Source organism: Kryptolebias marmoratus, linkage group LG17, assembly GCF_001649575.2.
Source record: "Kryptolebias marmoratus isolate JLee-2015 linkage group LG17, ASM164957v2, whole genome shotgun sequence".
NCBI classification, from domain to species: domain Eukaryota; kingdom Metazoa; phylum Chordata; class Actinopteri; order Cyprinodontiformes; family Rivulidae; genus Kryptolebias; species Kryptolebias marmoratus.
The window spans coordinates 17,012,375-17,029,699 of NC_051446.1; the positions used below are offsets into that span (position 1 = coordinate 17,012,375).

Sequence of the window (17,325 nt, forward strand, 5' to 3'; positions counted from 1 at the left end):
GGAGCGCTGATGTCACCGCCCGCTCCTCGCCGTCCCGGTGCCGGAGTGCGGAGCCGGGAGAGCAGCTCCTCCAGATGGAGTTGACGCGCGATGGGCTAGGATGTGCGCGTGAAGGCTGCCGCGCGCCGCCCGCCTCCGCCTGGATGAACTCGAGCCGGTCCGGCCCTCAGCGCAGCAGCCCGTCATGGGGGACGGCGGTGCGTCCCCGCCGGTGAGCCTCCCCAACGGCACGGGGGGGAGCGAGGCGTCCGCCGCGCCGGGCTCCGCTCCGGCCGCGTCCGAGGAGTGGATGGCCGGCATGAGCCTGGTGATGGGGCTGATCGTCGTCTCCATCGTCTTCGGGAACATCCTCGTCATCGTGGCCATAGCCAGGACGCAGCGGCTGCAGACGCTCACCAACGTGTTCATCGTGTCGCTGGCGTGCGCGGACCTCATCATGGGGCTGCTGGTGGTGCCGTTCGGCGCCGCGCTCGAGGTGCGCGGCTCGTGGCTCTACGGCTCGTTCTTCTGCGAGTTCTGGATCTCCGTGGACGTCCTGTGCGTCACCGCCAGCATAGAGACTCTGTGCGTCATCGCCATAGACAGGTACGTGGCCATCACCTCGCCGTTCCGCTACCAGAGCCTGCTGACCAAAGCTCGTGCCAAGGCGGTGGTGTGCGTGGTGTGGGCCATCTCCGCGCTGGTCTCCTTCCTGCCCATCCTCATGCACTGGTCGCGCGACGCCGTGGACACAGCGTGCTACGAGGACCCGGAGTGCTGCGACTTCGTGACGAACAGGGCGTACGCCATCTCCTCCTCCATCATATCCTTCTACATTCCGCTGCTGGTCATGATTTTCGTTTACGCGCGAGTCTACAGGGAGGCCAAGCAGCAGCTGAGGAAGATCGACAAGTGCGAGGGCAGGTTCCACAACACTCTGACCGGACTCACGTCCAAGTGCAAGAAGAGGCCCTCCAAGATCCTGGCGCTCCGGGAGCAGAAGGCGCTGAAGACTCTGGGCATCATCATGGGAACGTTCACTCTGTGCTGGCTGCCCTTTTTCATAGTCAACGTGGTGCGCGTGTTCTGCGCAGAGATGGTGGACAAGAACCTGTTCGTGTTTCTCAACTGGCTGGGCTACGTCAACTCGGCCTTCAACCCCGTGATCTACTGCCGGAGTCCGGATTTCAGGAAGGCTTTCAAGCGGCTGCTGTGCTGCCCGAGACAAGCCGACCGCAGGCTGCACATCAGCTCGTGCGACCTGTCGCGCTGCTCGGGCGGCTTCGTGTCAGCGCTGGAGCCCGGTACCCTGGAAATGTGGTCGGACTGCGCCGTCTTGGACAACAGCGACAGCAGCCTGGCCGCCAAACTGTCCCACTCTGAGTCCCAACTGTGAACTAAAACAAAATAAAAAAACAAAACAATATAGGCCCTATATATGTTGAGATGGAAAACATCAGCCCGCGGGGGTAAAAAAAAAAGGGGGGGAAATGTGATCATATTTTGGAGGTTGTGCGTAAAAGCCATTCAGACTCTATGTGGATCCTTTCTCAGCACATACATGAAACAAAACACCACAGTTTCTTAAATTAAACCTCAACCCAGACCAGAACAGAGGAGAGCATTCAAGGACAAATTCAATTTTTGGATGTAAAGCAGTTGCGCAAACAGAATGCGCTTTGACGAATAGAGCGCACGGCCTCGTGCGGTTTCGTTCGGACAGAGACGAGTTTTTTACTCCAGATCTTTGGGATAACCCATCCCATCTACGCCTAGAATGATGAGGATAATAGCAGGACTGTGTTTTAATCATATGTTGTTCGTGGTGGGAAACAATTCATCCTTAAACTGACCCCTCTAAGATCATGAAACGCCTTGGAGAGGCGCGGCTGCGTTGTAGTCATTTAGAGCTCGTCATGTGTTTTACCTCACAGCCATAGGCAGGTGCAATTTGTACGACAGGTATATACTTGTTTATATTAAACATCTTGTAAAAATGTATTTTATTCCCGCGCTGTCTTTTACACCTAATAGCAAACGAAGAGGAGCAGATGCCAGTAACTGTCCACATTGTGGGGGTGCAGCGAGAGACACTCAGCCTCTCTGTCTGATGTAAGGTGGTGCTTTAACGTCTGTGTGAATAAAAACGACGTCCTCTTGTTTGGTTTAGTTACTGTTTCGAGCTTTATTTCCCTTACTTTATTATGGTAGACTTATTTATTTGTTTATGGCATTTTCAAACTGTTTTGCAAAATTTTTATAAAGAAGAGAGAGAGAAAAAAAAATTGGATGAAGTGACTTGCCAGCTGGTTGAATGCTTCTCTGGCTGAGAGCAGCTGGAATCTGAGCCCCCACCAAAACCTCCGATTTTCAACCAGGATCAACAAGGATTTGTTTACATGTTTACCCAGCTTCAGGAGGAAAACTGCTGATGCGCATAAAGGCATTTGTGTTAGACAAGTCCTATATTTAACTCAGACGGCTCACATTGTGGATTTTTCACCACAAATTAAGGATCTCCAAAGTGTCTGTGTGTTATCCAGCTCCTATTATTAGCTGCCACCAAAAGTGAAAGTTCATCAATAGCAGCTATATCGATATCATTAAGGTTTTGTCTGTTAGCGAAATATCTCTCGAACCACTCAACTGATTTTAATGGAACTTGGGGGAAGTAATTGTTGGATGTGCATCTACAACTGATTACCTTTTGGACTCACCCCAATTCAAAATGGCTACCACAGCCAACTGATCTCAGAAAACACAAACATGGCAATGCCTCAGTCAGTTTTGCAGCTCTCTAGCTCAAATTTGGTGCAGTAGTAGCTGAGACTCATGCACAACTCAGACTACAAGCACTACATCTTGTACAACGTCTTTGCTTAAAACACTGGCATTAACTGTTGTCATCAACTCTGTTTGTCTGTTAGCAAAATCTATCATGAACCACTGGACAGATTTTAATAAAACTTACACAAAGCAATCGTTGGATGTACATCTACAACTGATTGACTTTTGAAGTCAATCCAATTTAAGATGACCACCACAGCTAATCAGCTTTAGTCAACATGAAAATTGCTATAACTCGATCAAATCTACAAATTTTGAGCTAAAAATTTGGTGTGGTAGTAGCTGAGAGCTGTCTTCAACACAAACCCCAAGCATTAACAGCTCCAGGCAATCCTTGCAATTTCACATGATGCAGAACATTTACAAGATTTGCCCAAAACAGCTTCAAGTCTGTTTCTTCTCATTGCGACGTGATGTTAGTCTAAAAGTGTTGCACAAAAGGTGGCGGGCGATATGCATTCCTTCAAAAAACTCTAGCCTTTTGGTTTGTGAGCTTTCCCTTTTTATGGCATATAGCATCTGTTTAGCCGATGGTGAAACACATTTTTATTTGTTCCATGTTAGCTGAATTACATTTTTAGACTGCTCGCTTGCATTCTGCCGCAACAAACTGCAAAGAAGCATAAAATGTGAAAAAGTGTTGTTTTCCCTCAAAACTGAATCAAAATAGAGAAATTACTGGAGCGGCAATTCTTCTTAGTTTTTTTATTTTAGTGCAAAGAACCATATTTCTGGTCTGTAACAAAGTTCTGTGCTGATTTCAAAGTAGAATGGGACGCATGAACTTTTCACAAATGTAATAAAATATATATATATATATGAAAAGGAATTTCAACTGGGCCAAGTATCGACCCCTGAGGCACCTCACTGGGTGAGAGGTACTAAACCTGAACCACCACATTTAGTGGCATCATAACCTTTCTCTTTGATTGGTGGGAAGTAAACTACTTTAGTTCTTTGTCAGAATTCCCAACTCAGTTTGTAACAGATCGATGAAAACCGCCAAGAAAACTCCAAAACTGTAAATGGAAGATTCATCGCAGTCTAAGAAGATCAGAATATCAGCAGCAAATGTGCTAATAATGGCAAAAACCTGAATGAAATTAGGTAAATGTGCCATTTTCTTCTGTGCGTGCACAGCCTGACAGAGATGTTGACGTGGTCAAATACTATCCCAGTCACGTCTCGTGGGTCGCCCGGGCCATGTTTGGATCAGATCATCCCTTCTGACCGAGCCAGAGTTGGGTCAGAATGGGGCGGAAAATTCAGCTCGACTTCCTGGGTTTGGAGCAAGACGCAAGTCAAACCCCGGTGTCGATGGGGGCCGCGAAATCTGGAACTGGGATGTATGATCCAGGATAAATCTCGGTATTTTTCAAAACTCTCGTCTGCAGATAATCCTCCCACAACTTTACCCCACCACCCCACCACACACACACAAACACATACACACACACCCATCCAGTCTGCCTCTAAAAGCCTTCAGAAAATGTTTTAATAAACATCATGGCAGCTGTTGTTATGAAGTGGCTTTTACAGGAGAGATTTGCCATTCTCTCTGGGGAATATTAATTAGCCCTTAAGCCGGGCGTCTTTAAAACGCATTAGCATGATGTGTTCCGCTAACGACACTCCTCCAAAAGGAGCCGAGCCGAACATCTCATTTGGGCCAAGAAGAGCCGAAGGAAAGTGAGCTCAGCTGTTTTGGCTGAGGAAAACTGTTTAGACACGATTAGCTAAAGTAATGAGTGTGAATGAGACGCCCCCCCTTTTTTTTTTCTTTTAGAAAAAAAAAACCCAGAACAACAACTGAAATCACTAATGGCCTCCTGCCAGAGACCTGCTAAATTATTGACCATTGTTGGTTTGGCTGAAGGTTTGGGCAGATTAGCGCTGCGCTCCCAGATGGAGAAGCTAATCAGCTGCTTTAAGAATAATTGCTTCAAATTGCATGTGTATCAGTGGCCATTTTGGCTGCTCAAAGGGAAAGCGACTGGATTGCTATCAACATGACCTCTGCGAGCAAAACCAGAAGTTGGTGATTTTGAGGATAAACCCAGCGGACACTTTGATAGGTGAACTTTTTTTTCTTTTTTTTTTGTTCTTGTGGAAACAATTCTTGGAAATGTTGCCTCCAAATAAACCCTAGATATCCACTGTCCTGTTTAGAAACCCTGTCTAAAGTGAAGCCAAACGTTATCCATCCTAAAGACGGCATTAGGAGACGGTTGCTCGGTGGTTACAGAAGATGTAGTTCAGTAACCATGCTCAAGCAGGTGATGGCATTTCAGTTTTTGCGATTTGCTAAAAGGGTGCCAAAACCTGGCTCCCACACCAGCGGCAGCCTGAAATGTTGACACAAAGCCTCACGGATCCATGTCGTTGTGTTGTTTATGCCAATCTCTGTCCTTCCATCTGACCTCTGCAGAAGAAATCAACACCGATCGCATGAGTTACTAGTCCAAAATGTATTTGTACAGTTGCTGATTTTTGGACTTTTCTTTTCTTTGCCTTGATTATTCTGTAAACCAACAAAATGTTTTTTAAAGAAAAAAAAGGTGTTTTTAATAAAAATGTCACATAATTTTTAAACTTTTTCGTACTCTTACAGCCCTCCACTGCATCACATTTGATTCTAATTGTTAAACACTACAAGGAATTAAAGGCCTAGCCTTCCTTGGAGGAATGCATATCGCCTGCCACCTTTCATGTCAGAGTTTTAGACTGAGATCATCTTATCCTGAGAAATGATGGAATTGTAGCCATTATAGTCAAACCTTAAAAAATAATGTTACACACAAACTCTAGATGTCACACTCAGTGTTCTGTGAATGACTCTCAGCCACTACCACGTCGAATTTTGGCTCAATATCTGTAAATATGATTGAGTTATAGGCATTGTTGTGTCGACTAATGTTGATTAGCTACGGTGGGCATCGTAAATTGGACTGACTCCAAAAGTTACTCAGCTATGGACGTACATGCAGTGATTCATTTCTGAAAATTTCTTTGAAATCTCTTCAGCGGTTCATGAGATGTTTTGCTAACAGACAAACAGGGCTGACTCCAGCAGTTAGCGCTAAACTTTTAAGCAAAGATGTCACACAATGAGGAGCACTTGAAGTATTCGTTGTGAACGACTCTCGGCTACAAGCATGCCGAATTTTAGCATGATATCTGTAAAACTGACGGAATTATGGCCATGTTTGTGTTTTTAAGCTCAGTCGACTGTGGTGGCCATCTTGAATGGAGCTGATTCCAAAAGTGAATTGTGCGTCCAGCTGTTGCATTCCGGGAGTTGCATTAAAATTTGTCCAGCGGTTCGTGATCCTCCCCTGCAACGGGTGTAAAGTCTTCTTCCTCTTGATCAGGATTTCCTGCCAGGCCACCATCTGCGTTTGACTAAAGACCAACATCAGAACCATTACTGAGAAGCGAAACATCCCAAGAAACCGAAAGACTCGTGCACAACTCTTACTGCCACCGTGAAACCGATGGAGTAGTCGCAGGAGCCTCCAAACAACAGAAGCGACATGAAAAGGATATTTAGAGGCAAGATTTCATCTCCTTCCGCAGGTTGGGATGGAGGAGGGGGAGTGTTAAAAAATAATCCAGGAACATTTGAAGGAAAGAAATGTCAGCACCTGAAGATAATTACTGCTGATTACTAATTATCACAACCTTATCAGACCCCAGCTGAGATGCTAAATGAATGCCTCGAGAGCATAAAATGTTGCATTTTTGCTCTGTGAACATCAAATGCACACTTTTGAAGACGCTTTAGAAGTCTTATCTGAACCACCTTAAATACCATCAAATATAGATTTTTTTCCAGCCTGTTAAACCCAGAACTTGGATTTCATGGAGGTTTATAAGAGAAAATGTAGGCGCTTTTATTTAGAAATGTAAGCCACAACTAAATGAACCTATAGCACCACTGTTTCCTGCTCTTTGCTGCAAGCATTGGACAAATATGAACTTTTTTTTTTACACTGATAAGCTCATATTCCCCTGAGATTATTCCACTTCGGCCCATAGTGAGCGTGTGGAGGCGCGGCTGCCAGGAAGCAGGTGAGCCTCTCCGTGTGTCCATCTGTTCGGATTCCCGTGTGAACCTGGCGCTCTGCGGCCTCCATCTGCCACACTTTGGCTCCTCCGGCTGAATGGAGCCCGAAACACGAGGCTTCGGTGACTCTGGTCCTGTCCTGTCAGCCGTTTGGGTCGCATAATCTAAACTGACTGACTTGCCAGCAAATGAAAATACTAAATAATACTTTCATTAAAATGCATTCCCTGGTTTATGAGATTTTTTGCTAACAGACAGACACAAGCTGAAACATCATCGCCTCTCGCCTTCGGCAGCAGGCGAGCTGAGCCATTCCCAGACCAGAGCTTTGCTCTGTTTTATCTCCTCCTAATTGGTTCCTCCAAAATGAAAACCTTTTGGATCAACCTTTGAGTTTATTAATGCACTGCGGCTCCTCGTCAGAGTTCCTCTCCAAGTTGTCTGCTGGGCTGCCAGCGTCGTGAGCTTTGCCCTTTTTATCGTACGGCGCTTGAATTCAGATGAGCCGACAGCTCACCATCCGATGGTCCCTTCTAACGGCTGCTATCTGCTTTTCATGAACCGTTAACAAAGACGTATTTATTTGCTTCAGTCTGCTTGTCCCAGTAGGAACAGCTCGATCCCATCCGGCACAATTTAGCTTTCGATCAAGGGTCAACCCATCTCTACCCGTACACACACACACACACGCACACACAGATCTGAACGCCATTATTATCTTTTCGCAACCTGTGACCCCTCCAAAATCTGGTTGGATGAACATTCTCTCGCAGTAACGCCGGGGTTCAAGAGGTGCGCTTGACAACACAAACGGACAGCTTCACAGAGTGTTCAAAGCGTTTCTGACTGAGCCAGCCGAGGTATCGGTTTTTACACCTCCCTTTAAAGGGAGACGGTAAAACAAGGAGGCAGAGCAGAGGGGATGAAAAGGATTCTTTTGTTCAAATAGAAATATCAGACCTGGGCCTGCAAAGTGTGCCGCCGCATGAGGAAAGAACGTCACTGTTTCACCTTCTGTTTTTCCCCCAAAGGGTTCTTTTGGGGTTGTAATGTTCAGGTAAGCATGCGATGAAGAGCTGCATTCATGGTCAGGGTCAAATTCAAATCATGTTAAATATAATGGAAAATAAACCAAAAAGAGTGATCAACACATCGTCCTGAGCTATTCTTCAACTATCAAAAGTAAAAGCAAATGGAGGTAAGTGAAGTTTATTTACAACTGCACCTTTACGCAGATAAAAATCTAATTGCGCTTTATATTGAAGCGCGATGCAACACAAACAATACACAAAATGCCAAAAATGACATGAATAATTTAGCATGGAATCCTACAAAAGCTTAACTCAAGCCTTGTCCTAAAGGGAGAGACTGGACACTTTCCTTATCAACAGTTAGTACTTTATTAGCCGAGACATCAGTCAAAGAGCGCAGAGTTTGGAGAAAAGAGAGGAAGTCTTCCTCCAGGCTAGGCTAACGGCTAGTTGAAATGTAAGGCTTCACCAGTTCAGAAAATATACCGAGGAGCCTGAATGTGTGAAGCCCTAAAAGGTAAAACCTAAGTTCAAAATTGACTTAAAAGTGTAGACGAAACAGTCGATTTGTCTCCTGGTTTGTGTTCCGAGTTAGTGATCAGTTATCAGGTAGGGAACAAAACGCACAACTGCGTGCTGTCCGCGTGAATGTGGCCCCGGATTTAGTTGAATTTAATATTAATCGGACCTGGAGGAGGTACATGAAGTGGGAAAAAGAACTGGGTCTAATACAGAGCCCTGAGGTACCCCACGACAGTTTGGCATTAAAAGACATGATCTGGTTTCTGTAAACCCTGAAACTCCAGTTAGAAAGTTGACATGCAGAGCATTTTTTTTTTTTTCCGAGATTAATCTGTAGAACGACGAAAGAAAAAAAAACTCAAACGATTTTGGTTTATAGGGTTTGTTTTAATGTTTGCTTTCATGATTAAGAATTTAACACATTGAATAATCCAAAATATCGTGACGACCTGAGTGACAATACGCACAACCTTTTAGATTTTTAACTACTACTGTTGAACTATTAACATCGTGGTTGGTTAGTTACTGACAAATAGTGTTTCTGTCCGCGTCTGTGTTCGTTTGACTGTGAAATATCGTATGACTCAGTGGATATGAATTTGAACGACTGGATGCAACATCTAGAGCCGACTCAAAGCAAGATGTCTGCCACTGCTAATCAGCCTTATAGCCAATACAAAAACAGCTATATCTCATCCAGTTATAGAGATAATGGGCTAAGATTTGGTGTGGTAGTAGCTGAGCATTACCCACAACACATACTCTGAGCGTGACATCTTATAACATATTAATAATTGTAATTGATTACAGTTACTAACAGAATGAAAGTATGAGGTAAAGGACTGCTTTAAAATCTTTATCGCTCACGCTTGCAGCTGGCAGTGACTCCGGGTTTGAACTTGTCAGTCTCTACATGGCAGGAGACGTTTTCCAGGCCCACACTAAAAGCATGTGATATAATGTTGCTTTAAACTTGTTTTGGTCTCGTGCTTTGAACTCGCTCACCCCGCTCCTCCTTCCCGTCGGTTGCTGCTACGATGCAGTTTGGCCACGAAAAAAACACAACAGGAGTCGCTTCATTTGTGCATGTAACGTCCTAGGGCTGATGTCTTTGGCGATGAGCTTTCTCTCCGTTGGTTACAAATCTGAACAAAAAAGAAAGAAAGAAAAGTTTGGTCTGGTTTGTTCGTGTGCCACAGCTTTGTCATGAAAAATGAAGAGACGGAGCAGAGAGTGGCATGTAATCAAAGAGGGTGGCTTGTTCTTAACGGGCCACACCAGATGGTCAAATGAATATTCCCAATTAAAGGCTCTCTCTTGGTGTCTGATGTTACGTAACACTGAAAGGGAATAAAAGCAGTGTTTGTTACATATTCCCCATTCATATTCAGGTGTTGTTTCTTTTTTCTTTTTATTCTTTAGCTGTAGACTGGAGGAAACTTAAAAAGGCAAAAGGGGACAGGACGAGGCTGTTATCTCTGGACCTCAAGAGCTGCTATCATGGATGCCTGTTTTGCCCGAAGGACATGGTCGATGCTTTATGAATTCAAGGAGGAGGGGGGGTCCTCTGAGCTGATAGGGGCTTTCTTGGAGCTAAAAATTGCCCATCAGGAACTACTGGCCTGGATTGAGGCGCTGAACCTGCTGCCTCCCCACGCTCAGCCTGCGGAGAACAAAATAAAAGCGACTTTTTTACCTTCAGACACGATCAGAAACTCAAAAGGAAGCCGATCTCTTATTCGGCTGTTTCTAATAATTATTATTTTGATGACAGGTGATATCAGCTGGTCTGTGGGTGTTTTTTTTTTTTTAAATGTCCACACAGATTCAGTCACTGGAGGAGCAAAAAAAAAAAAGAAAACCCGCAGGTTACATTTCAACCTGAGCAGACCGGCGTGGTGACGAAGCGCATCGATCAACAAAACAACTCCTACTGGTGGAAAGCTGATGCAAAATAACAAAAAAACCCACAGTGCGCCTTATAATCCGGAGCGCCTTATATATGTAAGAAGTCGTGATGTTATAGTACGACTTTAGTTAACTACAAAGCTGCACCGCTCGTAGCATTAAGGCTCAGTTATAGTCGCGCTTTGTAGTGTTGCCCGTGGTGGAGGCGTTTATGCTTGGCGCTTACGTTGGTGCAGTATTCTCCAAAAAGACAGGAGGCTGTTTTGTTTCGCTTAATGCGCCTTATAGTCCGGTGTGCCTTATATACGACAAAAGTTTGTCCCAGTGAGCCCTATAGTGCGAAAAATACGGTAAGTTATTCACGTGACTTCATTGATCACATTCAGACTTTGAGATAGCTTTATTCTGTTTACATCACTCACGTAGTCAAAGTGGTCATGAACCAGATTAGCCACAGGATCTGAGCAGGTCCAGCTGATTCCCTGTCTGAAACGGAGTTCAAACGTTACCTACCGGCCTATCCGCTTTGTCGTCTGAGCTGCAAACTGCGTTCAGCCATCGGGAGCTTCTAACACATTCTTCAGCTGTTTGCTAAAGTTAAGCCAACTACCTAGATTGCTCAAGTCCAACCTGCTCATTCGGAGCGGTCACTCCCACTCTGGGGACGATCCGACTCTTTGTGTTCTGCAGAGACGTCTGCTTGAACAGAGTTTAATCCGGCTGGGGCCAAGACCAAAGTTGACGTTAAAAAGCCATCCATTACTGACAGTATTCGATTTTTATCTCGGCTCAACTCCGATTAGCCATTAGTTTGTCGGTTTGGTCAGATTCCAGCCCTTATTTCTCCAAACTGAGGTCGTTCAGAGCCATCCACGACAGGTAAGATATCACTTGTTAAACTTTAAACTTCATCTTGAACTTGTCGCTGTCACATGAAATCTTAAAACTGATTTGTCATTTCTTTGCTTTAAATGAACTAATCAAAAAAACAACAAACGAACAACAAAAAAGTGATGTTTTCACCTGAATGTGTTCAAAACCTTTTGTTGGAGGTAGCGATGAGCGAAAGTTCCCCCTCGCCTTGTTTTTGAGGTCCGCCCCGGTGCTTTAAATCATCTAAGAGACAGCTCGCTTTGAGTAACCGTGCAGCCATGTGCTCGACCTCCGGCGCTGCTGACGCCACCGCTTTTAAAAACTGCATCTGAGAGAATTCAACAGGGTGAGAGGTTATCTCTGTACATGACTTCAACATCATTTAACTGCACTGACGGAAAAAAAGAAACAGACGTGATTTAACTCCATCCTTGCAGATGAAAACATGAAGGCAGACAGCAGAAGGATGAAGTTAAACAATCAACTCCTTTTATTCCCTGGAAACACAAATATGAACAAACATGATCCAGAATCATTTGTTTTGTTTTGTTTGTTTTTTTTTTTTTTTAAAAAAACATCTCATCATTTTACAGAATGACTTATCTACAAATGCATATCATCGTCACAGTTGGAGTATTTCACAAAACAGAGCAGAAGCAGCAAAACAACAGACATTTTGATTTCTTTCATTGATTTCTTTCTTCTCGTTTTTTTTTTTTTTTTTTCCTTTTCAGATCGGCACTTGCACATACTGAACAGTTTCTTCATTCATACTCATGAGGTTTGATTCATTTGTTTCCACAGAGCTGCAGCATGGCTTCGTTTCAAGGCGGCGGAGCGCAGGAAGTCGCGGGTATGCGGGGTACCCGGCTTGATTTTGGGGCGAAATCTGGAGACGAGCGTTGGGACTTCAACCAGTTCTGTCTGCATCAGAAACAAACTGGTTCAGCAAAAAAAAACAAAAAAAAAAACAACCTCCGGTTCATTTAGGAGGCACAGAAACATGAAGAAGAATTCATCTTTTCACAAGAAAGGAGGCTAAATGCAAGTCAAATTAGATTTTTTTTTTCCTGGAAAGAGAATGAGAGGGGAAACTAAGACCTCCAGGTTTTGAAAAAACAAAACTAAAGAAGTCAGCTTGGATGGAATAAGAGTGGAGTTCCATCAAACGCAGAGCACTCGCTGCTGCAGCCGAGAGGCTTTAAGATCTCTGTGACCTCAATACTTTCATCTTTATTCACGTAGTGGTCCACTTCTGCATCGCCTCGGGGTGAATGGTAAAGGGACGGGCCTATCATGACCCGATAAAGGAGAGAAAAAAAGAAAAAAAAAAAAAAAGGATGGGGGGGGGCTTATGTTTTGTGACAGCTCTTGCAATCAGATGGAACGAAGAGGAAGGAACCATGGCATCATGTAACCCAGCCGCTCCCTCCCTTCCACCCCTGCAGGGTTTACAGCTTGAATAATAAACCAGGAATCAGCCGCCGAGGGGCGCTGTCATGGATGGCTGGGAGCTACTGAGCCGCAGGTGCTCTCAGGCATCTGACGAACCCGGGAGGGAGCAGGCTCCACGACACGGCCCGGACGGACGGCTGAGGCAAGGCGTAAACACGAAAAGCTTCAGGAAGGAGGAGGGGTTTAAAAAAAAAAAAAAAGGCACACATGCAGCCATGCACACATCCACTTTTAAATATTCGGCACCGTTGCATGTTGCACAGACGAGCAATAAAAATACAGGATACTTTCATAACCAACTCATTCAGAAAAGAGAGAAAGCGAGAGAGACGAATTAAAAACAAACAAAAAAAAGGAACAGCATTGCACTTTGTCCCTGGATGTATTTTTTTTGCTTTCCTGAGCTGCAGCTACTCATCTCCTGCTCTCCCTTTGATTTTTTTCTACATTCGATTTACCTCTAATGACTCAGCGATGCTACAAAATAACTCAGGATATAGAGGAGTGTACAAAAAAAATACCTGAACATTTTACGTCTCTGGTCTCACTGAATCCTTCCCTGTACTTTAAGTCTTTTTTTAAACGCGCCACAGTTTGAAACAAGGATTGACAAAATGCCACAAACTAGAGAGAGGACTAATCGTTCGTTATTGGCCACTTTTTAAAAATCTGAAATTCGCCATGCCTGTGCATAATTAATCAATTACCAAATAGGAAGATAAAGCCGCTTCAATCAGCTTACTGTAGCTCAGAATTTTTTTTTTTTTTTGAAGCACAAACGTTCTTTTCTGTATTGTTTTGAAGCCTACAAGTTCCTCTAAGAGTTGGTAAATATATGTTTATTGAAGTGAAGCAACTACTGGTATATTTTGTTAAATGAAAAATACATGTTTAGAAATCTGTGTTGTCTCCATCGGCTGACTGGCACAGAAGAACATCTACCACAAACCAGATTTAAAGGTAGAGGTTGGCCGATTTGAGTTGTTTTCTATACAACACAGTTTCAAAAGTTTTGGTCAATATGAATTTATCATAAAAATAACAGCTTAAACTATATAAATATATATTTAACAACTCTTAGAGGGACTTGGACAGTTAAAAATGATATTTAAAGGAGAACTGTCGCTTACAGTGGGATGGTTGGTCTACTCGGGAACTGATTCAGTCTGCACAGACACGACCAGCAGCTGAAATTATTATTCTTATTATTTTAAAGTGGCCAACATTGACTGATTAATCCATCTCTCTATTTAAAGGTTTTAAGACATTAGGAAAACGTGTTTAACCAGGACAGATTTCAGTGAGGACAAGACTAAAATGTTTGGCTTGTTCATTATCATAAATTAAGTTTAAAGACAAAAAAAAAAAAGTGTGATTTCTCATACAAAAATTCATCTTAATAAAAAATAAAACTCAAACATAGTAAAATAAAAAGCATATATTAACCTAATTTGGAGAAACAAAAACATTACATTCAGTTTGGCAGAACTCCACACCAGCAGTACATTTCAACCGTTGCATCGTATTTTATATCTATTTTTAGAGCTCGATTCAGATTTAATGCAGCTGAAGAGCAAGAGTTTTTCCACACAGATGGCTGCAGGGAACATTACCGAGATGCTTCCTGAAATTTAGCACCTGTGCCCCGCAGATGGGTGACTCCGCTGATGGGAGGCACCTTGCTCCACCAGCTCGGTCGTAAGTGTTGTGGGCGGAAAAAACACAACAACAACAACCCCCCACAAAATACACGGATGTAAGAAATGCACTCGAGTCAGGGCGGATCGGTTTTTAACTTCAGCGAAGAAGCAGACCTTCAAAAAAAAAAAAAAAAAAAGAATACGTTCGGCTCATTGATGGATGGACTTCAGGGGGCGAGGAGACGAAGGTTACTGTACTTCTACTTTTAATGAGATCGTTTTAATAGGGTTCGTTTACTGGCGACTGGGATTCGGGCAGAGTTCAAAATCACTGGTCATAATGCCGTCAAGTTCCAGGTTAAAGCAACAACGAGTCCCATTTGGGGGGAGACGAATGTGAGCCAGAAGACGAGCTGTCGTGTCAGAGGCGATGGAGCGGTGACGGTTCAAGTAAGCTTGGAGGTTTTCTCTAAATGGACAGAAATGGGAAATCAAGAGGTCTCACGTCCCACTGGCATTTACAGCACGTTTACTCCTTCATACGTTTCCTTCTTTTCTCTCTGTGGCGTGACGGCATCACTTCGGCCTGACTCCATCGTCGGGATTCCTCTGCTCTTTGATGAGTTTTTCGATCTCGGCCCCCAACGTCTGCAGATTCTCCTGAGAAACAAGAAATCGGACAACATGAGCCACAGGTGGCGCTGGTTGGTAATATTTTAGGAGTTTGTTTTTTGATTCCAAGTGGAGAAACCACTTGTTGCCATTTAAACAAATACAGAAATAAAAAGCTCCATTATCTATCCCAATAACTGTGAAGTCCTGATTCGGCTTTGTTGCAGCACTTCATTTATCGCCCCCCCCTTTTTTTTTGTTTTGTTTTGATTTCTATCATTGCTTCCTGTTTCGTGTCAATCATTTTCCAATCACCGAAAAAAATAAAAGTCTCCTCTCGCACTTTATCTCAATTTGTGGTTCCCCCTCGAGGCTCTCAGGTGGGAGGGGTCTTTAAGTTTTGACACAGTAGGAAGCTAACTGGATGGAAAATGGGGAAAAAATATTTATCAAAGCATGTGCCCACGTGATTTTTTTTTTAAAGTACTGAGGGAGCAGAGAGTCAAACATCAAGGAAGCTGTAACAATATGAGCAGACAGGATGGTGACATGTTCAGAAAGTGTGGGTGTGACAGAAGACGGGCGGGCGGGGGAGATTATTCTGTTCCTTTATGCTCAACTAAACTCCTATCTTCTAAGATGACTATTAAAACTGCTGTCGGAATGCTGTTTTGGATCAGAAGAGACACTTTAATTCTAAAAAATAAAAAAAATAAATCTCTTTTTCAAAAGAGACTATGAGTTTTTACATTAGGCTGCCTTTCACACGGGGTAAAACTGTACTAAAACAATTATTCCAACAGAACAGACACTTTGGACCTGAAGTCTGAACTTGATCATTGAACTTTTACTTTTTTAGAATAAATTCACTCTGCTCCTTTAAGACTTTTAGGTCAGCGGAGGTGATCTAGGATTTGCATTCGGTCCACTCGAGACAAACTCACACATTTCGACAGCAATGTATTCCGTGTGACCCTGTGGCACTGTTGAAAAACTAATCAATCTACTCCCGCATCAATCCCCCCCCCCATCTCGCAGCTTGTAACTTAGCAAATATACACCTGTGTAACAACCTCACTGTGGCTGGTCTGACAAAATCCTGACTTATTCTAAAAAGCAAACTGCATAAACTGATTAAAATAAATACATTTAATAACTGATTTAAATCAGCATCTGTTGGAAAACATTGAAGTTACACTATTGGGTTTTCTTAAACAGAAAAATTGAGCAGAATAATTAAAATTGAATAAGACTTGGATGTGATTAAATGCTTTTCCAAAGCTGAAAACATTATGTCTCCCAGCAGTTTAAACAGAATTAAAAATGAATAATGACAAAGATGCCTGAAGAACACCAAACACGTCGCGTGTGAAAGATTTATAGTGAATATTCAAACATCTGTACACCAAACAAAAAGCTTTACTTTTCATCATAAAGGCTTTAGAGGAAAATTACTTCTGAATAGAGAGAGAGAGATCGGCTGTGGTGCACGAGTACGACCGCTGCGCTCTGCAGGGCCTGAAGAAGTTAAAAAATAAAAAAAAAAGGTCTGCATTAATATTCTGCATTAGCAGGATACAAAAAAGTGCTAAAGTAGAGTCATCCAGGGATCCTGCAGCCTCCTGGGCTCATGTGTGTGTGGGAGCTAAAGAGCTGAGTTCAAATTTCTGTAGGAGAACAGATCTAAAAAGGTGAAAGAGAAAAAGCACGTTCAGATCTCTTACAAAGCTAAAAAACACCAAAAAAAACAGCTGAATGCAGCTTTGCAAATATTTCTGCATCTCCGCATTTTAGCTGAACTGCTTACAGTTCAGCTAATCTGCTGTATAGTGATTTCTAAAACCTAAATATTGGAACACAACAAACTAAGAATCATCTGTCAGAAGAGAGACTCGTAGCTTTTTTTTTAAAAATTTGACAGAATATTTGAAAAGTTTGAACGACCGTGACTCGCCCTTTTCACACACGAGATATGAAACATTAATGGCTTCATCAATTAATTCAAGTGACAGCTTTCAGTCATTCACACATGGGTCACTTTTAATGTTCCCCATGCTTCATTCAGCCCGTGACAGTGAATTAAAGAGCTACGGCGCACGACATTTGTTAAAAAAAAAAAAAATCCATTAGGTCAGTAGCCTGAAAACCCTTGGAGACAGTTTTCTCACTTAAGTGGTTACATACGTGTCGGCTTTTTAACATTTTTTTTTTAAACAATCAGCGTTGGAGCGCTGAAAGTTTAATTGCACTACTGTAACGTAACTGTCGATCTTTCACTTCGTCTGATGACACTCGGTTGTTTGTCAGATGAGCAGCTGCATCACCGCTAAAACCTCCAAATGACAGCATGTGGGAGCAGCTAGAAACCCTCACGCATCTTTACAACAAACTT

The 17,325-nt window shown here is 43.2% G+C and overlaps 2 protein-coding genes across 3 annotated transcripts in view; one reads left to right on the forward strand and one right to left on the reverse strand.

Moving 5' to 3' along the window:
- Nucleotides 1-82: 82 nt before the first annotated feature.
- Nucleotides 83-2,148, forward strand: adrb1 (adrenoceptor beta 1). The gene has a single exon (XM_017434895.3). It carries the CDS (start codon nt 185-187, stop codon nt 1,373-1,375), a length of 1,191 nt encoding a protein of 396 aa, XP_017290384.2. The 5' UTR covers nt 83-184; the 3' UTR covers nt 1,376-2,148.
- Nucleotides 2,149-11,698: 9,550 nt separating this feature from the next.
- Nucleotides 11,699-17,325, reverse strand: part of ccdc186 (coiled-coil domain-containing protein 186) — a 28,529-nt gene continuing 22,902 nt past the window's right edge. For both annotated transcript variants that reach the window (XM_017439065.3, XM_017439056.3), the window contains exon 16: nt 11,699-14,981. In XM_017439065.3, coding sequence (XP_017294554.1) covers nt 14,898-14,981 — 84 coding nt within the window. In that variant the 3' untranslated portion in view covers nt 11,699-14,897. The remainder of the gene's footprint in view (nt 14,982-17,325) is intronic.